Source organism: Lemur catta, chromosome 2, assembly GCF_020740605.2.
Source record: "Lemur catta isolate mLemCat1 chromosome 2, mLemCat1.pri, whole genome shotgun sequence".
In the NCBI taxonomy this organism is placed as follows: domain Eukaryota; kingdom Metazoa; phylum Chordata; class Mammalia; order Primates; family Lemuridae; genus Lemur; species Lemur catta.
The window spans coordinates 63516116-63542098 of record NC_059129.1 but is presented as its reverse complement, the minus strand read 5'-3'; the positions used below and the strand labels follow the sequence as shown (position 1 = coordinate 63542098).

At 37.4% G+C, this 25983-nt stretch overlaps 1 protein-coding gene across 2 annotated transcripts in view; it reads right to left on the bottom strand.

Moving 5' to 3' along the window:
• Positions 1-25905, bottom strand: part of BEND6 (BEN domain containing 6) — a 56125-nt gene extending 30220 nt beyond the window's left edge. Inside the window, exons 1-3 of one of the 2 annotated variants that reach the window (XM_045542232.1) lie at positions 25552-25905; positions 6892-7111; positions 1536-1713 (exon numbers count right to left, since the gene is read on the bottom strand). In XM_045542232.1, coding sequence (XP_045398188.1) covers positions 1536-1713; positions 6892-7011 — 298 coding nt within the window. In that variant the 5' untranslated portion in view covers positions 7012-7111; positions 25552-25905. The remainder of the gene's footprint in view (positions 1-1535; positions 1714-6891; positions 7112-25551) is intronic. The other variant, XM_045542233.1, reaches the window with a different exon arrangement.
• Between the last annotated feature and the right edge of the window lie 78 nt (positions 25906-25983).

Below are 25983 nucleotides of genomic sequence, written 5' to 3'. Positions count from 1 at the left end.
TTGGTCTACAATTTTTGTGTGGGGGGTTATGTGTCAGGCTCTGGTGTTATAAAAACAGAGATGATAACAATAATAACTACCATTACTGAGTAGTAATGATGCCAGGCACTGGAAAGCATTTCTTCTAATCATCTCATTTATTCCTCGTAGCAACAAGGAAATGATATATTGCCCTCACTTTCTGGATGAGGAAATTGCAGCCAGGGTGAGTGCACAGTGAAATGACATGGCCAAAGTTGTAAAGCTAGCAAGCAGAGTTGAGATGCAAAAAAGGTTTGGGTTTTATATTAGTAGCTCCAAGATCTATGCTTTTAACCAGCAATTTAGGCTAACTTTATAAACTAGCTTTTCGTCTTACTCTAAGTTCTGGAACAGGTTACATAAAGATAGGAATTACCCGTTCTTGGGAAATCATAAAAACCTCACCAGGAGAAAACATTGGTTTTTAATATGCAATATTTTAAAGTGAAGAAATAAAGAGGTAATAACAATGGAACAAACATCTTTCCACTTACATGTAGCTATTTTTACTTAAAACCATGTAACCTTTAATTTAATAAATACTCTTGGGAAATCAAGTGGCCCATTATTACTCTGTCAGCCTCACTCATCACCAGTTCTAGCTGCCTCCTGTCATTATTCTGTCTCCAAAAATACCACAAAACTGTTTTCTTTGTCTTCATAGCCATTACTTCAGTGTAGGCTGCTACCATGTTGTTCTGGATAACTGCGCTACCTCTCTGGTAGTTCTTCTTCACTGTCTTTCTTGTATCACTTATACCCATTCTGTACACAGCAGCCAGAGGGATCTATTTGCAAAATGTTCTGTGTATTTGCTGTTTTATAACAGAGTGCTGCTCAACATAGGACATAAGTATCAAGTATTCAGCTGTACAAAATAACGCATGGTGCTTAACCACAAACAGAAAGCATAATTTTTGAAAAATAAATACTTAAACACAGCATAGGATTCTATAGAAAGGCATTAAGCCAAGTGGTTTTGAATTTGCTTATGCTGATCTTTCTACTTTCTATGTTTCCAATGGAATGCAATTATTTTCCCAAATCACTCCTTCCAATACAAAAGCTAAAAGGTTGTATATGGAATCACTGATTCCAGTGGTTTCATAATGGATCAGAACAAGCCCCATTTTCTAGCACTTTCCCTAGCAGAGAGGCGTGAGATTCAGTACATCATGAGTGCCTTGACACACTTGCTCTGTTTTACTAATTTCTCTGTAGGGCCTAGCACTGTGAGTGGCCTATATTAAATGCTCAATAAATATCTGTTGAACATTATTAAATCAATGCAATATTTGGTATTTTGTAGGATTTTCTGAGCATTAACTAGATGCTCCAAAAGAGTGCTTCTGTATTTAAATTATATAATCATGTGATTTCTTTCTAAAAATCATGTGGTTTTTGAGCTCTCTTGGGATATTGATTTTCTGTTTCATTGATAGCTGATTTGCAATGCTTTTCGCTGATCACATACTTTCCCTTTCATCTAGAATGTCAATTTTCTCAAAGTTTACCTTGAAGCATGACCAAAGACTGTCGAAGTCGGCTGTTTTCTTTTCGGGTGTTTGTTAGTTTTTCTTTGAGGCTTTTTATTTTGGTGCACAATTCCTCCTTCGACAATTCTGCTAAAGGCTCTTCATCCTCACTGGAGATCTCACCAGGCAGAAAGGCATTTCCCGAATATGGGTCTCTCTAAAATACAAGGCAGGCACAATAAAAAAAAGCTTCCTAGGATCTTTAATGGTTTATACCACGTTCTGTTCATTGAAGAGACTTAATCAGACCTGCAAGTTCCGGTTCTCACAGGCACTTCCTGCTACTGATCTAGCCCCAGCTTTGTCTTCCACCATCTGGTGGAACTCAGGGTGGGGAAGAACAAAGTTTCATGTACATGTGCCTCTTGTGAGCAGAAATCAGGATTCTGACTTTGTGCTTAATTTCAGTGAAAAATACAAAGTAGAAAATTGGTATAACAGAGCAGAATTAACAAGACCATCGTTCAAATCTGGGCTGCTCTGATATGCAGTCTGATCTTCAGCAGAATGCTTCACTGTCTGAACCTTACTTCTTTCATCTCTGAATACACACAGACAAAATTTTTTTAAAAAACAGGAATACTTATCAAGATGGAAGGATATAGAAAAGTTATTGCTACTATATACCAGCTACAGACAATCAGTAACACAGTATTCAAAAGGACACCATTTATTAAAAGTCAGGACAGTAGTTATCTCTGGGGGGAGTGTGAAGTAGTAGCTGACAGGGGACATGACGGAATCTTCTGGGGTGCTGTGATGTTCTATTTTTTTATATCGGCATGTTTAGATTGTGATAATTCATCAAGCTGTACATTTTGATATGTGCACTCTTCTGTGTATATATTACACTTCTTAAAATGAAAAACTCTAGAAAGTAAAGTTTTATAGCTTCTCTTGACAGTTTCCAATATCTAAAGCCTAACTATTCTGTATTTATGTTTAAACCCCAAGAACAGATGCCATTAACACATAACAAAAGATGTGCGAGCTCTGTATGAAAAAAGTCAAAATACTTGACTGAAAGACGCCAAAGACATTTCTAAGTTAATGCAAGAAGACATTATGTTCAGGGATAAGAAGCCTTAGTTTAAAAAAAGTGACTGTTCCAAAATTGAGCCATAGCATTAATACAATTCCAATAAAAATCCAAAAAGATTTTTTTGTAACTTAGTAAATTGGTTCTAAAATTTATATGGAAGAATAAAAGGCCAATAATATCAAAGCAATCCTGGAAAAGCATAAGAAATAGGATCTTTCTTCACAAATACAAAGGCTTATGAAAAATCTAGAGCAATTAAAACAGTATGGTGTCGGTACAGGGATAGAAAACATGACCAAGAAACAGAACAGAGAGGCCCAAAATAGCTGCACGCGCATAAGGAACTTTGACAGATGACAGAGGAGGCAAGGCAGCTCTCTGGGGAAATAGGATTTGTTCAAAAAATGAAGCTGGAGAAATTAACCATTTGGGAAAAAAATTAAAGAAAATAGATCCCTCATTATGCACACACACACATACACACGCAAACACACACCCCTTCAGAGGGATTAAGAATTTAAACATCAAAAGCAAAACTTTAAGTTTTGCAAGAAATTATAAGTGTATATTGAACTTGAAGCATAAAAGAGTTTCTTAGATGTAAAATTACTGGTCATAATAGAAAACATTAGCAAATTCAACTAAATTAAAATTAAGAAACTTTGTTCTTTAAGGCACATTAAAGAAAGTAAAAAGACACATCATAATGGGTGAAAGACATTTGCAACACTGTGAACTGACAAATCAATAAGGAAAAATAAACTAGCAACTCAATGGAAGAATCGCCAAATGACATGAACAAGCATTTTATAGAAGAGAAAACACATATGGCTAATAAGTATAAAAGGAGATGTTCAATCTCATTAGTAATCAGGGAAAAGAAAATCGAGATCACAATGATATATCACTTTGGGCAAAAAATTAAGGAATTTGACAAAACTAGGAATGGAGTGGACGTGGATCAATAGAATTTCTTATATATTATTGGTGGGAATGTAATTTGGTATAACTACTTTGGAAAACATTTTCATATTATCTTGTAAAGATAATATCCTACCCTCTGATCTCGCAATTGATTCCTAGGTCTATACAAAAGAAAAACTTTTAGTATGGAAGGAAATATGTCCAAGACTTTCAATGGTAACATGGTTCATAATGGCAAAAACCTGAAAACAACCCAAATGCTCATTGACAGGACAATGGGTAAATGAATTGTGTTAGAGTCACTCAATGAGTTATTTACACAGTACTAACAGAGAATAAATTATAGCCATAATGAATTAATTTTAGTAAAATGTTGAGTGAAAAAAGCAAATTTCAGAAGTAAACACATAATATGGTGTACATTTTGTAAAGTTTAAGAATAAAACTAACAATATATTATTTAGATACATATATTTTATACATAAAATATATTCTATAATATATAATGTATGCTTATATAGAAATGTATAATTAGATGTGTGTATATATAGATATTTTAATAAAACTAAAAAAACAAGTAAATTACACACAAATTGAATATGATTACCTCTAGAGTGAGGCAGGCAGAGGACGGGGAAGGGGAAGAGTCCATAGATAGATGTAAGTCATGGTAATGTTTTAAGTTTTAGAATAGACATCAGCTTTATTGGAGTTCATTATACTTTTTATTAAAAAAACTCAATATAAGACAATAGAGGGAGATCATCTAGCATATTGCATTGCACATAGTGGACATTTAATAATCATTATTATTGTGTTGGGATACAATATGTTTTCCTTTATAATTCATCTCCTTTCTCCATTTCTCTCCCTACTCCCCATTCATAGCCTCTCTGTTGAGACTATGGTATGAGGCCAATTTGAGGGTTTATTGCATCAGAGAAAGCGGAGAGCAATTTGCCTAGAAAAAAGCATTCAAGTTTACCTTTTAGTTTTAAAAATGGTTTTTAAGGTCAATAGCAAGACAATTGTTTGTTTGAATCAAATACACATAAATAGTTTAGAAAGCTAACATTTTGCTAAAGAAACCACAATACTGGTCTACAAGAGCATGTTACAATTTTACTCTTCAAGCAACCCCTGAGCTCCCCCAAACCTGCACCAGCAAATTAAAACAATGAGATTTCAGTTTTGCCCACCAATTTTGCAAAAATTAGAGATATGGATATTAATGCTAAGTGGTCATAGGGAAGTACGAATATAAGAACTCCTTAGGCACTGCTGCTATGTAGATTGATGTGAACATTCTGGAAAGCAATCTTCTAATATCTAGTCAAATAAACTAGAAATAAACACATAACTTATGAGCCATAAATCACCTTCTTATGTATTTATCCCAGAGAAATTCTCACACTGTTTCTTAAATATTCTTATATGAATATTTATTTTGTCATTGCTTGTGGTAGCAAGATGCTGGAAGGCAATATAGTTATTCATCACTGGAGGAAAAGACAAATATTAATAAAACATGGTGCTATGCAGCAGTTAGAGGCAATGGATCAGATGTATACACAGTAATATAGACAGATGTTAAAAATAGTGCTGATCGTATGAAAACAACCAAAGTGTTTGTCAATGGACAAATGGGTAAAGAAACTATGGTATATATATAAATGGAATATTATTCAGCCCTTAAAAGAATGAGATCTTGCTATTTGCCACAATGTAGATAAGCCTGGGGGATATTATGTTAAGTGAAATAAGCCAGACACAGAAAGAACAATATTGCCTGATCTCACTTAAGTCTGGAATCTAAAAAATAAAATGTTTCAAATATACAGAGATAGAGAACAAAACAGTGGTTACCCAGGGCCTTTGGGGCTTAGGGGAGAGGAAATGCGGAGATGTAAGTCAAAGAATACAAAGTAGCAGTTATGTAGAATGAACAAGTCTAGTGATATACAACATGAGGACTGTAACTTATAAAATTGTGCTATATTTGGGATTCATGCTAAGTGAGTAGATTTTAGCTGCTGTTGCCACAAAAATTTTAAAAAGTGAGTAACAATGTGAGATGATGGCTATGTTAATTTGTTTCAGTATAGTAACCATTTTACTGTCTATTTGAATCCCATAACATCATGTTGTATACATGAAATATACATAATAAAATTTATTTTAAAAAACAGTGCTGATTTAAAAATCATAATCAGATGAAGGTCTGTATTTTAATACCAATGTACTACTAAATGATGTATACATAAGGTTGTACAGTGCAGTGAGGTTTGTAATAAAAAAAAAGATTGGGAACAACTCATATCCATCATAGGGAACCTGTTAAATAAAGGATGGTGCATACACACAGTGTAATACTATGGAACTGGAAAAAAGAGGAATCTCTCAATATAATAATGGAAAGATCTTAAAAATACATTAAGTAAAAAAAAAACACAGTACAAGGCAGTATATAAGTAAGTTAATTTTATGCCAAAAGGGGGATAAGAATTTGCTTTGTTTGAACAAAGAAACACTGGAAGTATAAACAAGAAAGCAATAAATGTGGTTACTTGTAGTGGGAGTGGGGTGGGAACAGGGTGGGTGGGAGACAGGGATGTGAGGGAGAGTTTTCACTGTTTACTTTTAAAGAAATTTTAAACCAAAAGAATATAATATTTATTTAAAGAGTTAAGTAAGAATATATGAACAGAAAACTCTACATGTATTACAAAGATATACACAAATACATGTATTACAAAAACACACAAATAAAAGGGTACGGAACAAACACATTGACTGGTTGTTCAAAGTATAAGTGGTGAATAGGGGTGGATAATTCAGATGAAAAAGGAACAAATGAATAAATAAAAATAAGTGAGCGAGTTCTGACCAAACCAGTGATGAGGATGGACCAAGAACTGGGATATAAAAAGAAAAACAAACAATAAGTCTTAAAGATTCCATGGATGGTTGAGAGTATGGAAGTAAAATATAACAATAATAAAAAAAAAGGATAAAAAGTCTTAAAGAAGAGATATTTCAATTTCTCCAGTATTTTGGGGGAGGAAAAAATATTTTCTGACAAATTGCTGATCTTTAATTTTCCAGAGTATCAAGGAAAGTTTGAGCAATGGCATTTTGGTCAGACTTATAGAGAAGCAGGTAAATTGTCTGTTGAGTATGTTATGTTTCTAAGCCAAAGTGTCCAATGTTAAAAATAGAACATAAAATTATATTCCCTCATTTGAGTAAAGAATTAAAAGGAAGAATGAAATAATAGACGAGGGAAGAACACTAATAAATTCTGGAAAAATTCATAGAATTATGGTTGAGCTAGATAATAAAACGGAATTCAGGCATCAGAAAACCAACCTGTCCTTTATCCATGTCACTATTTGCATTTTCTGAGTCCATCGTGTCTGTCCTTTTCCTCTTTCCTTTTCGAAAAGCTTGAGTATTGCTAATTTCATCTGTCTGCAAGATCTTCTGCATTTTCTCAATTAGTTATCAAAGGTTTTCTGAAATTGTAGGTGGAGGAAATGCCCATGTAGATGATTCTATTCTGGATGTGGCTCAGAGGTTAATGTTTTTCCTTAAAAACAAAAACAAAAAAAGGACACATAATATATTTACAACTGTATGTTTCATAATGATGCTAGCTAGGTAAACTGCTTTCACTAAATGTTTCCTATTGTTCTTTCTTCCACTGACCAATTTAGCATACATTTCCATTCGGTTCAACAGTCTTCCAATTTCAATATCATCATGAGGATTTTTATGTGTCCATGATTTGATATGCAATAAGTTGTCACTTACAAAATCAAATAGTGCAAATTTTTTTTGTCTTTATAAGTTTCTTTTAGAAGGCACAAAAAAATGTTTTAAAAATTGAATTATGATGATGGTTGCAAAACCCTGTGAATATACAAAAACCATTAAATATATGCTTTAAATGGATAAATTACATGGTATGTGAATTATATGTCAATAAAGCTCATTTTAAAAAAAATATGCATAATAGGTTCAAATATTTTCTGTAAAGTACCTTCTGATAGATAAATAAATGAATAACTAAAGGCTTTAAACATCTCATGTTTTCATAAGCTCTGTAAATTTGTCTAAGCCTTTTTCTGCTCCACACGTTTTTTAACTACCATCAGTTGTAACACATCTTAGTAGATTCTACTTCAGGTTGTACTAAATTAGTATTTTCTCAATTTCTTTGAAAATATTCTTGCCCACAGTTGTTTCACAAAGAGTATTTATAGAGGATAATTTTTCAGTCACTCTAAGCTCAGCATTTGTTCCTCAAATAAAAAATAACTTAGCAGTAACGTCTGTTGACTGATAAAGAAAAAAGAAAACCTCATAGTTACTTGCCTCATTCTTTAATTGATTATTGTGTTGCTATCTATGTCCCCAAATCTTTGAGCAACTGTTTTTGCTTAGAGGATAATTGTCTTAAGTCAGTTTATTTTTTTCTGAATACAAGCCTTCAGCTACTGCAGTCAAACATGATTTAATTAACTCACTCTCAGTAAATGGCTTCCTTTGCTTGGCTAACACATGAGCCACCAAGAAACTTATTTTGGTTGTGGATTCATCTTCATTGTTTTATTTTTGTGAATAAATTCTGCTCTGATAAAATATGAGATATCCCATTTTAAATTTTCTAATTTTTCTGACTTGCTTTCCTGTGAGTTAGAAATATCGTAATGAGTGCTTAGTCTGGCAATGTTGACATATTTCATGTTCTTTTAGCACAGCTACAGTGTCACAATGGTTTACCAACCAATTTGATAACAAAATAATCCACATTCCACTCTGCTTTAAAAACAGTAACTCTAGCTTTCTCTTTGTTTCTTGTTTGGCATGATTGGCATGCACTGGTAATAAAAACAATAAAATAAAATGCCATAGTACAACAATATGCATGCCACTCAAAATGCTGTCAAGTTATTATAACTACATCACTGTGATTTGTGGTATACTGAGCAACACTACAAAGCAATGAGGTTGCCTCATATGGTCTCTGTCACAACTACTTAACTCTGCTCTCATAATATGAAAGCAGCCATAGGCAATATGTAAACACATTAAGTGTGGCTGTGTTCCAATTAAACTTTGTTTATGGAGACTGAAACTTCAATTTTATATAATTTTCAAATATCATGAAATGTTATTCTTATACTGATTTTTCAAAAATTCTTTGAAACTATAAAAAACATTCTTACCTTAAAGGCTATACAAAAACAGATGAGAGGCAGACAAGCTATAATTTGCCAAACCCTGACCTAGAGGTTCAGTTATCATATTTAAAAGAAGTTTAGATTGAATCACCTGATTTCTTTTATTTCATCTTTATTTCTTTTTCTGGGAAGCAGTCCAGCTGCTTTAATTCTTTCTCTCCAGTGCCTTACTTCACTGCACATATTACTAACAAATTAAGAATAGTATGGAGATTAAATAGTCCTCTCTTATCAGAGATTTTGCTTTTCTTCGTTTCGGTTACCCATGGTCAACAGCAGTCTGAAAATAGTACATGAAAAATTCCAAATATAAACTGTAGTGTGATGAAATCTTGTGCCATCCTGCTTGTGTGGGACATGGATCTTCCTTTTGTCCAGTGTATCCACACTGTATACTGCCTTGCATTTACCAAGGCAACTCAGTTATCATCTTACATCATTACAAAAAGACATGTGAGTATAGTACAATGAGATATTTTGAGAGATAGAGAAAGAGAGAAAGGATGAATGAGAGAGAGTGTGTGAGAAAGAGCCCACATTCACATAACTTTTATTACAGCATATTGTTACAATTGTCCTATTTTATTAGTTATTATTGCTAAATCTCTTACTGTGTCTAATTTCTGAATTAAACTTTAACATAGCATTATTTGATAAAACTGAATTTTACTAGATTTAACTGATATGGACCTGTTAAGTACTATTCAGTGAAGGTGACAGATGCCAGAATCCTAGTTCACTGAGGTTGCTAATAACCCAGGGTGTGTGGAGATCCCTTTCCTGCGCAATTGAAAGTTAAGACTATTTGCCTCTGGAGGGGAGTCTCTCAATATACATCCCACTGTCTCCCTTTTGTTTTTATGTTTTGTCAGATGCATCACTACACTTTCAGTAAATCCAGGGCAGTAAAATAAAGCCCTTCTGATTTTTCTTTATTTTTGATTTATACAATAGATTAATACACCACTGGAAAATCAATTTTTACCATAAAACTATATGGTACCCCCATGTCTTTTGTGTGATTTCTCCTCTTCTCAACTGTACAAGTTTTCCTGTTCAGAAGAAATAAAATATTCTTGCTGTGGACTGCTTGTTTTCCCCCACTGCACACCAATTCATATGTTGAAGTCTTAACCCCGAATGTGACTGAGCTTGGATACAGGGCCTTTAAGAGGTAATTAAAGCTCACTGATGTTATAAGGCTGGGGCCCTAATGCCCTCTGCCATGTGAGGACACACAGAGAAGGCTGCTATGTGCAAGCCAAGAAGAGAGTCTTCACTAGAAACTGAGCCCTGCTGGGCCTTGATCTTGGACTTCCCAGTCTACAGAACTATGAGAAATAAATTTTTGTTTTTTATGCTACCCAGTCTATGGTATTTGTTATGGCAGCCCTAGCTTACTAATACATTCCTATTGCAAAACAGAGTGTTAGTTTCATACTGAGAACTTATGTGCTTACGGTGCTATAGAAAGTGACATAATTGAGAAATCTTTGTTTTATTTAAAGAGTAGGGGCCAGGCGCGGTGGCTCACGCCTGTAATCCTAGCACTCTGGGAGGCCGAGGCAGGTGGATCGCTCGAGGTCAGGAGTTCAAGACCAGCCTCAGCAAGAGCGAGACCCCCGTCTCTACTAAAAATAGAAAGAAATTATCTGGACAACTAAAATACATATATAGAAAAAATTAGCCGGGCATGGTGGCGCATGCCTATAGTCCCAGCTACTCGGAAAGCTGAGGCAGCAGGATCACTTGAGCCCAGGAGTTTGAGGTGCTGTGAGCTAGGCTGACGCCATGGCACTCACTCTAGCCTGGGCAACAGAGTGAGATTCTGTCTCAAAAAAAAAGAAAAAAAAAAACAATAAACAAAAAGTAGCAATGCTCATTATAAAATTAAAAATCACACATAGCGAGTGTATGAAATAAAAGTATAAAATTTTTCTTTTCAATACTCTTTCCTTTTAAGTACATAAATAATTAGGGTTTTAATAGTTGTACTTTGTTACTTTAAACTTGTTAAATTCATGCTGAAAAGTTACTGTAGGCTTGCAAACCATTAAAAACAAATTACTTATAAAACATTTAGAAAAAAACATAGGGCAAAAGTTTTATGCCATTGGATTTGTCAATGATTTCTTGGCTATGACACCAAATGGCATGGGCAACAAAAGAAAAAAATATAGGAAAATTGGTCTTCATTAAAATTAAAGTTTTATTCATCAAAAGTCACTTTTAACAGAGTAAAAATCGCAACCTACAGAAAGTGAGAAAATATTTTCAAACATGTATCTGATAAAGGATTAATATCCAGGATGTATAGAACTGAAACTTAACAGCAACAACAACAAAACAAAGGACATGATTCAAAAATGGGCAAAGGACTTAAATAGACTTTTGTCCATAGAAGATATACAAATGGCCAATATCACATGGAAAGATGCTCAACATCACTAATCATTAGGAAAATGCAAATCAAAATCACAATGAGATACTATTATACTTCACAGCCATTAGGATGACTAGCAACAAAAAACCAAAATCACAAGTGTTGGTGAGGCTGTGGAGAAATTGGAATCCTTGTGCACTATTGGTGGTAATGTGAAATGGTGCAGCCACCAGTAGAAAACAGTATGGTGGTTCCTCAAAAAATAAAAAATAATATTACTAGATGATCCAGCCATTCCACTTTTTGGTATATACTCAAAAAAATTGAAAGCAGGCTCTTGAAGAGATACTCGCACACCCATGTTCATAGCAGCATTATTCACAATAGCTAAAAGGAGGAAGCAACCCAAGTGTCCATTGATAGATGAATAAATAAGCAAAATGTGGTATATACATACAAATGTAATATTATTCAGTCTTAAAAAGGAAAGAAATTCTGACACATGCTACAACATGGATGAACCTTGATGACACTATGCTAACTGAAAGAAGCCAGTTCCAAAAATATAAATACTGTATGATTCCACTTGTATGAGGTACCTAGAGTAGTAAACTCATAGAAACAGAAGTAGAATGATGATTGCCAGGGGCTGAGGGTAGAGGGGAATGGGGAGTTATTATTTAGTACAGAGTTTCAGTTTTGCAAGATAAAAAGTATCCTGGAGGTAGATGGTGATGGTTGCACAACAATTTGAACATATTTAATGCCACTGAACTACACACTTAAAAATGGCTAAGATGGCAAATTTTATGTTATATGTATTTCACCACAACCAAAAAATTGGGAAAAACCTCCAAATTAGTTTACAAAAACATAGTTTTTGTATTATCCCTAATTGTATGAAACATTTTTCCTGCTGATATAACTTGGTTAAAGAGCAAATCCTCAAGTTTCTTCACAAACACACACTTCACTCAGGACCATCCAGGTATGGACATATCAGGTTTTATTTAAAATGTCCACTTTTCAGTAGATTCTAGGTCAATATTCTGTTATAACATCTGCAAACAGGTGATTCACTGTTTATGTTACCTGCCAATTAGCAAATTCGGGAGGAATATTATGAATATGGCTATATATTAAATATTACTGGTTCCTGATAGCTAGCAAAAAATTACCACGTTGCTATCTGCCCCCTATTTATTTATTTACTAAAAGAAAGCATTTCATTAATTCCCTAGATAGCTGCAGGGGATGAGATGAAACATAACCACAGCCAGGGTTACACTTAAGATATATAATCAAGCCAATGCCTTTCTATGTTTTTTTTTTAATGCAACTCACAGTAAAAAATACATTTTGATCCAGAAAATACACACATGCAACTAAAAATTTCATGAAACTTGTCTACTCTTACTACATGCAATGTACTCTCCCAGTTTCTCTTCTATCTACTCTATTTTATTTCATTTTTGTAAGTGCTGGCCATAGCACATTAAATTAATTTTACAACCCACTAATGAGTTATAACGCATAGTTTGAAAAACAATGTCCTAAGCAAACCAAATTATGAAAAACACAATGTCTAAGAAATAAGATGTAGAAAAGGGGGAGCTTTGTAACCAATGAAGCAAATGAAGTTAATAAAATATAAATTCTCAATGCATTTATGTTTAATTTTAATAAATCAATGACACAACTAATGCAGGAATTCAAAAGCCATCTCTGACAGTCCAAAAAAAAAAAAATCACCGAACTTAAGGAAACTAAATGAATATCAAAATATAATTCAAGTGTTTCCTCTGCCTTTGTATTTAAATGTAAATTATATGAATTAAATAAAAATTTTGAAAGGCAAGGATAGCACTATGATAAAACCTAAATACCTTTTCATAGGTTTCAAAAGTTTTGGATTGCTTTCCATATACATAAATTTTGGAATGTATAGACACAAAGGCCCCTTGCAGTACTCAGGTCAGAATATGAACTGAAGACTCACCTCTAAATGAATCCCAAAGTGCCAGGAAAATAGTGCCAATGTAATTCTAAATACTCAGTGGCTGGCTTAATGATCTCTATGGACTACTAGTTTCAGCATAGCCACTTAGCAAAGTGGAGCATGGTGGAGGGAGATGTCCATATTATTTATTTTTAGTTACATATGTACTAGAGGAAGAGAAATGAAGATTGGAATGGCTGTACATGATTGGGTGCATTCTGAGAATTCCAACACTCGGATAGCCTCCACTGAGCCAATCAAATGTATGGATGGCTTTCTCATCAAAGTGTTCTTGACTGCTGGAAGGAAATTACTGGGTTTGACTAATGTCCATTAGGGAGCATTTCTACTTACTCTTTTTACTTCCTTCATTTTCAAATGACATCAAAACTTTTCAATTTCCAAATTGTTCCAGCCATAACATGATTAAAAAGATGGTCAATATACTTTGGGATGGTTCAACAATGCTGCCAAACTATGACAGCATTACTTAGACTGGATTGGAGAGTACGCAGGAGCCTAAGAAACGTTAAGTATGTTTGAGGGGCTATAGACCTGAATCATTTTAAACTTTCCATGATGAGAAAGGAAAGAAAATCATTTTTATCTTGCCAGTTTGTGGATGTACTTTTACTGAAGCTAATTGAGTGAATAAATAAGCAGTGATATCATGTGTTGTCACGTATGTAACCATTCTCTAGGAAAGGAATTAATTTAGCTACCTGTACTGCCCTATATAGGACACCTTCAGATCTTTCTAAATCCTGTCTCCTTCACTTACTAAGAATAAAAGCATAGCTAACATTTACTGGGTATTTAATATATATGTATTTAACCTATACTGTCCTCTGTGGAAGATAACAGTATTAGTCACACTTTACAGATGAGAGGATTGAGGTCCCCAGTGGACCCTGGTAACTGCTCCCAATCGCTAACCCATCCACAGGCTAAGGAAGGGCTTGAGCCAGAACTGAGAAACTAATCATCAAGTCAGCTTTGCAATAGGTTGTCAATTCCATTAACTAGGATTTTGCTTTTTCATTTGAATAAGTCCCTGACCTGGCCCTCCATGCCTAAGTTCCTGCCTTGTAGTCCCATTCCCCAGACACTAGAGTCTTGGCTTGTTCATCAAGTGTTTTTTAAGACTATAGTCCTGCTCAGACACCAGAGCTGAAGATCCTTTCTTTACTTCTCTCGGCTTCTCTATTCAACTCTTCAAATCTGGAGGTTGACCTGTTTGTCCTCCCTTGTCCTCTTCCCGGCTGAGGTCAGTCACTGAGTGTCCACACAGGAGATCAGAGGGAAGGAGGACAGTGAGTCAGGAGGATTTGTCCTCCTGGCTGCCTTCCTGTGGAGTCACCTCAGATTTCACAGTGGGCCCGTCTATGCGATTGTCTCCTTTCAGGTTGCGATAACCACGACCTTCTCTCTCTCTTTGGTCCAGGGCTGGTAACGTTTCCACTATGACTAGTCCTGAGATACAGCGCTATCCTTCATGGCTTCCCTATGCCTACACCTTCTTAAATAGTCCCTTTGTTAAAACCTTCTCACATCATCCTAATTTTAGTGGGCCATCTGTTTCTTGCCAGAACCCTGACTGATATAGCATCTGAGGTTCCTCATAGCTCCTGACCGCCTGGGTGTCTACTTATTGCCAGCCAGTAGATAACTTCTGCAGCCAGTGCTTCCACCTGTTATCTTCCTGAGGACATCTGATGTGGACAATGTGCCTTGACCTACATGATTTGTTTATTGGGGTATTACTGTTCTATTGGATAAGGCTAGTATTTCTGATTTCCATGTTCTGACATGATCCATCCTATCACTAATCAAGTTCTAATTTCCAGTGGTAAAGGGACTCAAAGAAAAGAGGGAAAAACTCTATCTTTTGCTCTTCTCTTCATGTGTAAGCACTCAGATCTCTATCACTGGATCAATACCCCTGATATTGCTAGTACCATTGGCTCCATGCACATTAGCTTCATCATCCATACCAGAGTCTCTCTGTGCTACTGACCTGGCAAAAGAACCAAGTGTTAAATATTTTGTCTTATCTGAAATTAAACAGTATGACTGGTCTACTTTCATCTTGATGTGTTCACAGAGAAGACATATACAGCAGAGAGGTAAAAGCACAGAAACAGAGGCTGGGAACAGTGGAAGACAGATCTTTACCTTTTCTTTCACAATGTCACTTATACCCATCAATTGTCAGTGAAAAGCCTGCAGCCATGGGTGGAAATCTAAAAGTTTGCACAAGAGAGTATATGCAAAATTCAGAGGGACTATGTAGTTTTCCTATGGTTCTAAGGCCTCCAAACATGTTCTCCTTGGCTATTATTCTGTTACTACTATCCCCCCAATAATTACATGCCTTTCCCCTCCATTTATCAACAACACAGGTACAGTGCTAAGCCTAAAGAAGGGCAAAACCAATTAAAAGTTCTATTTTAGGATCACTATATGTAAAATGTCTTCCACTTCACACTTTTTTGATTAATGTAGAACATCCTAATCATCTTGAAAGTTGAGAGCAAGATGAGATTATTACACTTTTTGTGTTAAGTAAATGAATTCTAGAACATTAATAACTTTTAGGCCAATTTTTAAAATTCACAAAATGTAATAATTCTGATGCAAGAATCAATGCCTATGCATGAAAATCAGGAGTGATTCAACTTCCAAATATTAATTTATCTAATCAATGATAACATGAAAAGACAAGCTAATTTCTCTTTGAAATGTCTATCTCATTATATCATATATTAAAAAAATAACTGGTTACCATTTACCAATGTCTTCATTAATTTTGTACTTTTATACTGTCAGAAGTTTAGGTCTAAACAATTAGTGTGCTGAATCATGTATTTCAGATAATTTACCTAATAAATTATCTTAAGTGGTTTTTCCCTCTCATCTATTACCAATCAGTTCTCTTCTTACTCTAATATTTTTTCTTACCACCTTGACGCAACATTAAAATAAAAAAATGAATGGTCAGCTATGTTACACATTTTCATCAAGTTATTTCCCTACCTCCTATATATAGGTCACTTTGAAAAATATGTTCATGTATATTTATGAGCAACAGTATTTTGTTATCAATAAAGTCATAGAGTAATAAAAATGAAAGAGAATAGAAGAGGCCGTCTTCTTCTTTCTGTTATATGTATTGACAAGCCTGGGTGTGGGCAGCTGTAGAGGTAGTCAGAACTAGGAAACTAGTTAAGGGTGGAGAATGCAAGTATTGATCAAAGAAGGAAGCCTAGGGAGATGGAATGGAACTATTTAAGCTGGCTTGGCTCAGGAAGCTATATAAAAGCAAGGAAGGATAGATGGAGACAGTGAGTTCAAAGTACCCAACCTAACCTCGAGGTTCAGGAGTGTCAGAGACTGAGAAGAACAGGGGACTCAGCAACCATGGCATTTTGCAACAATGTTATGAGCCCATGATTCTACGGTAGAGAAGTTGCTCAAAGAGTCATGGGGAGACAGAACCTGTATATCATGTTCACAGAAAGAGAAGACTAAACTTGTTTTTCTATGAAAGGATAGAAAGTTTAGTGAGATACTTTTTTTTTTTTCTGGTAGAGGAAAATGTTTGCTATGTAGGTAGTTTGAGATAGCCTTCCAGTCTGAATCTCTTCCAAATATATCACGTGGTGAAGGAGGGTCAAAGTGGTTACAAACATAGGTTCTAGAACCAAATTGTCTGGGTCCATAACCCTAGCTCCGATACTTACTACCCAGGTAAATTTTTTGTGCCTCTGTTTCTCCATCTGTGAAACAGGAACAATAACAGTACTCCATTATGTTGATATATTGATATATTAGGTAAATTAGTAGCACAATAATTTTTAATAGTAGTATTTTTATTATTAATGGAAGGAAATAGAACCAGATTCCCCTCATGGAAGCTTAGATCAAACATGTAAGTGTAGGAGGGGTGTTTACTACAGTGGGGAAAGGGGAGGAGTTCCAGAAACATAGCAAGTTAACCTTGATGCCTGACGCTACATTAAACAAACCTCAATCTTATGCAAAAATATAAAGAAAAAATTATTATTGCTGTCCCTTTTATGAAGCATAGCCAGGTGGTTTCCAATAGAGGCTTTTTCCAAAGTAAGAGTATACCTGCCCAGCACCCCTCTCCCCCACAAGCTTCTTTCTGGAAGTTTTGGGTCAAATTTACCCAAGTGGTAGTGATGGAGACATGGCAATGAAATAGGAGGAGTGAAAACTATAATTTTTTTTTTAATAAAAGGAGACTTGTTAGATCGAAGGATTAGGAGAGGTGGTCTAGGTAAATTCCTTATAGGCTAAAGCAAAGGACCACATATCTTGTGTGCCAGGAAACATCTGATATTCCTGGAGTGTTGGGTTAGTTCTCATTAATCTGTGGAAAAGGAGCCTAAGGAGAGTCAGAAGAGAAGTTTAGCTGCCCAGCAAGCCCCAACTAAGAGGAAGTCCTTTAGGGGAGGGGCTGCTGTGGACAGGGAGGCAGTGCAAACAAAAAACATGCAGCAGAAATGGTTTTTGAAGTGCTGGAGAATCTTTATGCTACATGCTAGCTGTGTGATCTTGGGGGAACGCCTTCCATCTCTAAGCACCATGGTGCTCATCTTTAAACTAGGGATAAGAGTAGTACCTTACCCATGGTTGCTATGAGAATTAAATGAGTAAGTACGTGTGAAGCATTTAGCAGCAGTCCAGCAGAGTAGATACTAAATAACTATTATTACAGTTATTACTACAAATGACTAGGTTGTCCATACCAAGATAGCCATTCAATAATGAGGAAGACCAGAGCATGTTGTCCCATGTGTTTTGGGAGAGGGGGGCAAATGAATAATGATCATAACAACCACCTTTCAGGATGCTGCTGGTGCCCCTTAATCCAGGGACTAAGGCCAAGATTTTTGAACAGCTCACCAGATGGCAGACCATGAGGGGGTCTAGCAATATCCTCTCAATGTAGATTCCTGCTTCTTACAAATGGCCACAGAATGAAACTGCAAAGAACAGTGCCCACTGGGCCCAGAGGGGTCCGAGGCATTCAGGAAATGATGTTGATTCAAAATCTGTTTCTGTGTGGAATGCACGAATGTTGTGTCACCAAACCCTTCATAGCCTGGAAGGGTCAGAAGGGAATTTGGAGGAAACAGAACTAGCCAGACTGAGAGATCAGAATACCTCAGGAGACTGGACCTGCCCACTAGACTCAGAGAGTCACATAATGAAATAACCAGCCTCATACTGTGACAAAATGTGATCATGATGATGGGACATTGAGACCTAGAATCCTGGGAATGTGGTGTTGCAGAGAGAGCAGAGGTCCGCAAGGATGACAATGGTGGTTTCTCCGTCTGCTTTATGCTGCTGTAATACAATACAACAGACTAAGTAATTTATAATGGACAGAAATTTATTGGCTCACAGTTCTGGAGACTGGGAAGTCCAATATCAAGGTGCTGGCATCTGGAGAGGGCCTTCTTGCTGTGTCATCCCAGGGTGGAAGATAGAGAGTGAGAGAGAGAGAGAGAAGGGAGAAGGGGGCTAAACTAGCCCTTTTATGATGAACTCACTCCCAAGAGAGCAGCATTAATCCATTTGTGAGGGCAGAGCCCTCATGGCCCAATCACCTCTCAAAGGTTCTATCTCCTAATACTGTCACACTAGTAGTCAAATTTCAACATGAGTTTTGGAGAGGCCAAACATTTAAACCATAGCATTCCACACCTGGTGGGAAGCTAGAAATAATGAGCAGGTGGAGCCAAGCAGTTGGTATGAATGGGCGGCTTTCTCACCACGGAGTGCAGATTTACCCTTGTGGGATTGAGGGCCCCAGTTACTGGGTCTGCAGATTCCACAGCAGGCTGTTGAATGTTGAAAAGCCTCATAACCTGTGGCTTGGAGCAGGATTTAGGAAGAGTGGTTGCTACATGGACCCGAATGTCTAGGAGTAGTTTCTGGAGGCTTAATGCTAACTCCTTTAGTCCCTCTTTTAGGCCTTAAGACTTTGGCAATATTTGCAGACTCTGAACCCAAGACTAGGTTGTAGGACCAGTGCTGTTGGCTTGGAATGGGCTTATCTATTCAAATATCTAGATTGGGATGCTTAATTGGTCTGCAGACAGCTTGGGAATCAAATTAACCCTTCTTCCCATGACAGAAGTCTGTGGAAGTAGTCTTAGATAGTTAACACAGTCTTTTACCCTTTTAGGGTTAGAACTGACATCTCAATGGGAGGTCCCTTAGGGAACTCACTTGTCTCCCTCCCAATATGTTTAAAGTTGCAAGAGGACAAGGAAGCTCACAGTACACCATCTCCACTTAGTCTCAGGGTGGGCAGTATTCACCTGCATTTGGGAGACTTCCCTAAACTTTTATAGGTCAGAATGGAAAGTTTCGTTTGCTCATCCTAGACTGAGAGTGCCTGAGATGCTTTTCCCAGTCTCAGAGGTACCCATGTGATGCCAAGGTTGATGAACCAAAAGAATGATTTGAGAATGCATTCAGAAGCCATAGTATCTGCGTGGATTTGTATGGTCCTGATGATTTTCATGGAGGTGGCGGGTGGGGGGCTAACTCATTAAGAACCTAATGAAAGCTATGGATTGTCTTCCCCAAAAGAGACACAAATTCTTACACACAATTTCAGATCCCTTAGAAACCTACTCATGAATTCCAGGTTAAGAATTTCTACAGTAGAAATAGGACCGGCAAGAAGAGGTTTTAGGTTTTAGGCTTTCTTCCTTGAAATATAAGTTCTATTATTAATATATTCTAATTTAGTGTGCTTTCTATTTGTTTCCCTGTTTTATTCCATAAAGTATTTGGGGCTACAAAGACATTTTAAGGTGCACTTTTCTTTCTGTTCCTAAATTCACAGAATGTCATTACATGGGGATAATTTCAATAACCTCTGGAATTATGTGTTATTGAAACATCTTGTATTAATCATCAGTGACTCATCACAATTTTCTGTTTTTCTTGGTACACTTGGTACCTCTGTTCTCTTAGTGACATTATTCTTTCAGGCCATCAGCACACTGACGCATTAGCATACAAACCTATTAGCACAAAATATTTAATGCAAAAATCCTAAATGACAAAGAACTATTGCAAGAAATAGGGGACATCTAGCTAATCAATGTTGCTGTAGTTTTATTATCAAGAAATCTGGAATTTAATTCATAAATATTAATCAAGATTTTATTCATCTCATAACATGTTGTTAACTATGCAACTATAAACCTCATACCTTACATTTTTTCTTTTTTCACTTAAGAACATAGAAATGCTTGTTAACTTATATGGCAACTCTCATCTTGGATCTAGAAACTAATACCTTTAGCTTTCAAACTTGCTTTGTAAATTGCCCATTCTTAGAAATGGTGGAAATATTTTACACTATCTGAATAATAATGAAGAGTACTGCTCAGTGATTTATAACTCCAAGAGCTTTATATTTGATTTCCGAACAGCTCTCAAATTTTCCATTGGCAGTTTGTACAACTATGAGTAAATTTTCTGGCCAAATGACTCAGTATTTTGCTGCATGACTAATCCCACACTCAGTGTGGAAACTATATAAATGAATTCTATTTGCTTGTGGATAATAAATGATTACTTTTCAAAAACTATCCGGAAAGCATTATACAGTAGATAAATTCAATTGTATTGATGATTTTAAGCTCCCAAACTCAGCAGACTTTTTTGAAAAGTCTATAATGCTCACAAAAAAGAACAATTTTTGTTTCACAGCATTATCGTGGATTCTTCAGCCTGGCAACCCACAGAACAACAAATCCTAATTAGGCTCTAAAATTTCCAAAATGTTACAAGAACAATCTGGAATGATTCCATTAGAAATATTTTCTCTTACAATGATAATTTTAAGTTATTTCAAAAGTTTTTACTATGGTAAAATAAATATAATGTTCTTTCCCAGGGAATATTTGCTGAAAACAATATTTGATATTACTGTAAATTATAATTATTTTTCCTTCAAAAACTCAAATATTAAAAAGATAATAGTAATTCATTCATATGATGGTTTTCCTGATTCTGGTGGCTGAAAATCACCTCCAAGATTATATTAGATCAGGTAGGTTCTTCTAGATGATGTAGCTCCTTTATCTTTTAACACAAGCACATATAAGACACTTTACCTAGAAACAAGTGGGCTACCAGTTCAAAATGAGTATAATTTACTTCTAGTAATTCATTACTAGAGGCATTCTTACCTGAACTTTTTGTTTTCAAGAGGGAATATTTCGATGTAATGTCCTTGTGTGATTACCAGTTGGGTGATTTGCTCGCTTCCGTATAGTTTTGTAATAAACACAGGCAATGTAGGCTACATTCCAAGACATTCCTTATTTTTCCCTAACAATCACCAATCAGGTCTGAGTATTAGTAGTCACGGTTGGTGGGGAGGAGATGACCAGGGGCAGAGAGCCATCATAACTAGTCAGGCTCAATTTTAATTCTCCAGAGATAATAGCAGCCTGAGAGCAGAAAGAACCAGTGGTGGTGGTGGTGGTGGGGTGGGGGTGGGGGTGGGGGGGAACTCAAGGTAAGTTGAAACAAATTGCTAAGTCACAAATTCCCAGGAGAATGCCTTCTTCTCCCCACTTTTCAATTCTTCCCCTCTCACTGCTAGTTCCATCCCCCAAGTTCCCTAGAAACTTGTTCAAATACCCCTATCCTGACAAAAGGATCATTATTGGCCTCTATTCAGGCTTTGATTTTCTACTCATCCCCTTTAGAATTAAATTTCTTCAAAGATTGTAGATAGCAGCCCTCTCTTCTTTTTTATGTCTTATTCCTTCTTCAACTTACTAATGTCTGGCTTTAGCCTCTTCTGCCAAGACGAATCAGTTCTCTGGAAGGTTTCCAGAGGTCTCCTAGTCATCAGTCCTCAGTTCTCACCCTCCTTAACCTCCCATTTGTGCATCTGTTCTATTAAGCCACTAAATTGGAACACTTGGCTTCTGCCATCCTGTCCTGCCCTTTGCTATCCTCCAGTCCACAAACAGAAGCTGTCTCCAAAGTTCTGATTCCAATTCTCTCTATAGCTTCTCTTCCTTGCTCATTTCTTCCATTTCCGTGACTCTAGCTAAAATCTATGTTGATGACTCCACAGCTGTTTCTGGTTCTGACCTCTCCACCCACATTTCCATGGGCTTGCTGACACCTCCACCTCAGTGGGTCTCAAACTCAGTTTGTCATCTTCCTCTTCACAACTATTCCTCCACCGTAGCTCAAAACTTAAGGTCATCTTTAATTCCTCGCTTTCCACAATTGGTTGCTACACAACTCGGGGTGAAAACTTTCTTTCTGATGTTTCTTCCTGATCCATAAACTAGGAACTGTGCCACAACTTCCCACCTCTAGGAAAAGTAATGTGGAAGATGTGTCTGGCATTTTATTAAAGTCCTTTACTCACTCTCATCTTTGGAGGATGGGAAGAGTTAGTGATGGGGAAAATCAGGGAGGGCCTGGCAGCCCACTAATGGGCAGGGCTGATGTATAAAAGTCCCTTCTCTGACTTGGGTGGGGCAAAGGCAATATGTGTAACCTAAACATTTGTACCCATGTAATATGCTGAAATAAAAAAAAAAACTGCAAAAAAAAAAAAAGTCCCTTCTCACACATAGGCCTGTCTCTTGCTCACTCATGCTTTTGCCTCATGGATTGGAAAGTGTCAGGCTCTTCTTAGCCTCTGGTCTCTATGTGGGAATTTGTACAGGTTGGGGACGGCTGCCATTCTTCAGCTGTGACTGGGTGGGCATGCTGAGTTAGGGGAAAAGAAAGAAGATACCCCATTTTGGCCTTTACTTTAAGCCATGTTCTTCAATCTGACTTTACCCTGAATAAAGTTAATATAGTATTTTAATTTCCTTTTGGTTCCTCTTTATTCCCAAATTGGTCGAGAATCTAAAGGGAAGAAGGGCTGCATGATGGATCACTTTGTATATACTTGATATTAAACTCTTTTAGCTATCTTCCCTAACTCCTTTGTCTTCTCTTGGGTGACAATGCTAACTCACTGTCATAAAAAATCAACAAGTTACACATACTTTTCCATTATGATTTTCATCTTTTTGTATGAAAGACTTTTGCCATGGTCCTCCTTCTCCATCCCTACTCTCAAACTTTAAATTCTTTGGTGACTTTTATACATCAATTATTCTTTTTTAAATGAAAAGCTAGCAGGAAGAAAAGATATGAATTCTACTAAATTAACTTCCAAAAAGGGCTGATTGGCTGATTTAATATTTATTGAATTCCACAATGCATTAGGCACTACATAAACACACAGAAAGAAGCAATTAATAATATGCTGTTATTTGGAAAATGAAATGATAAATTTGTAACAAATCAGAAAATAATAATGGAACCAAATGCTAAATTCTTTCAAGAATTTGGTTGGCCTATTATCAGTATCCTTAAGATAACTGATGCAAAGAACAGATATGAATGCACCTAAAAAGAAATGTGCATAATCCTACTGCATGGCAGTTAAGCATTTGCCTGCTAAGAGAGATAAATGATGTTCTTGTGTGCACTTGAAACTTATAAATGGCTACAGCGAGACTCAGGATGATAACAACTGTGCTAAAGTAATAGCTCAGAAAACCATAATTGCTGTTTAGTTGCTTTTTGTTATTAAAAATGCAGCATCTGGGGCAATTTAGTTACTATGCTGTGTCTGTAGTCTTTGACATTTCTGTTCAAGGATATGTAGGCCATTTCAGCTCATTTACAAATTTTAAACAATGAGAAGCATAAAGTAAAGATGACCATCCTAAATTCTATTAGTTTTTTTCGCTCAATGTTTGTAAAAGGTAAATTCAGTTATTTTGTTGTTTTAAATTACTCCACCATGCCATTGTTGAGTCAATGCGGTAGAGAATTCTTCCTTTCCTGATGTACCACACATTGCAGGCTCTCAGGATTCTCTTCAATAACCCCTGCATAATGGCCAGGAGTACAGTTTCTCACTGCAGTGGGATGCGGTATCAGGGAACCTTTAGCCATGTGCATATGATGCAGTGCTACCTGTCAGACCCTCTGAGTGCCAGGAACTTATGAAGCCTACCCTGGCCTGCAGTGCAGCCTGCACACTGACATGCAAGATTCCCACCTTACACATTGTCTGCAAGCAAGGTCCCTTGCATCTTCAACCCAAAACAACTGAATGAATCAGATGCAACATGTCAACAATTTGAATGTTTATTTTGTTTTAGGAAACCAGTGCAAATAAGAAAACATATCCATTGTTTTCCATGTTTATGAAATCTGGCCTTAAGAGGCTGCATTAAGCAATGCCTTTTTAGGTTTCTTTTAATACTCACACATGGTAACTTGTTACTGGCCTTAAGAACATCAACAGTTAAGCTTTTATGCAGAGCTGTACAGCTAGTTTTTTTATAGTTAGAAGACAACACTAATTTTGAGATCCCTACAAGCAAATACAACTTAAGTATTCTCAGCAATACTTTATGTGCTTTTCAAAATTTTACAAATTATTTTTATGGCACAATTTCTTCAGTCTCTTAAGTATTCCAAAATAAGAGTCCAACCTAGTCGTTATTAGAAACTCCACAAATGCAGTAATGTGTTACCTTGTCACTATAATTGCAGTTTCCTTATGCGAGTAAATGAAACAAACAAACAAAAATATATATATATACACAAACAATCCAGCCCCAACACAGGGAAAGCCAGCATTGCCTTGGGGGCAGCAGAACGCGGTACAGCACCGGCTGCCCAGGCCGCAAGATGCCGCAGACTGACTGCTGCAGCAGCCGCTTCCTGGCCAGGTGGCTGTGGTCCGCAGGAAGGCACACTGCAGCGCTCCCACCATCCTTTCTGCCTTGGCACTGCACCAGTGTTAAATCCCCTGACCACTTGCCACAGTATACTTTTTGCTGGTTATGAAGAGATGTGGGGAAGGGACGAAAGGAAGACAGAGGGAGGGCGGGCGCGAGTGTGACAGATCACTTTTGCCTCATACTCCCTAAAACATTTCTCCCCCAAATATCTACAAGCCAATCCCCAACTTCCTTCACCTGTCAGGTCTCCTAAATCTTAAATCTCCTCTGCCTTCGAATGCACTTAATGAGTCAGTCAGGGTTTTAGCGTAAACGCCTTTATGGATACAAGAGGATCTAAAAAGTGCCCATTTCTCGGCTGCGAAACAGCATCAAGTTTGGGGATGGCACAGTGCACGTCTGCAGACCGGAGCGTTCTACCCCGGAGCGCTCCTAGTTAGAGGGGCTTGGAGTGGTGTGGCCCTCCCGTTCCTGGAGGATCCCAGTTCCCAGGGAAGGCCCTTCCCAGAGCTCGCGCTTCAGCGTGCGAGGAACCCCCCACAAGCAATAGCTCACCGGGCCGCATCCTCCAGAGCCCCAGCCTCGGGGCGGGGCGCAGGGAGGTGGGAGGTAGGGGTAGCACCGCCTGGAGGCTCCAGCCAGCGGCTTACAGTTTTCCCCCTGGCTCCTCGGCGCCCCCTGACGCCGGGCTCCCCAGCAATTCGGCCAAGGCGAGCTGGATAGGCGCAAGCCCCGGGTGTCCGGGGAGCGAAGAGGTGCCTGGCCGGCGCACCTGAGGACGGTGCGGACTGGCGGGCGGCCCCGCGGGAGGGCGCTGGGCACTCAGGCCCGAGCGCAGCCCGCGGCCGCCGCCGCAGCCGCCGCAGCCATGTCCGCGCGCCCGCGCTGCAGCATCCCGGCCGTGATGTCATCACCGATCTCCCGCCGCGGCGCCCCATTCCCGCCCCCAGCGGGCCGCCGCGGCTGCAGCTGGGGCGCCGCGTCCCC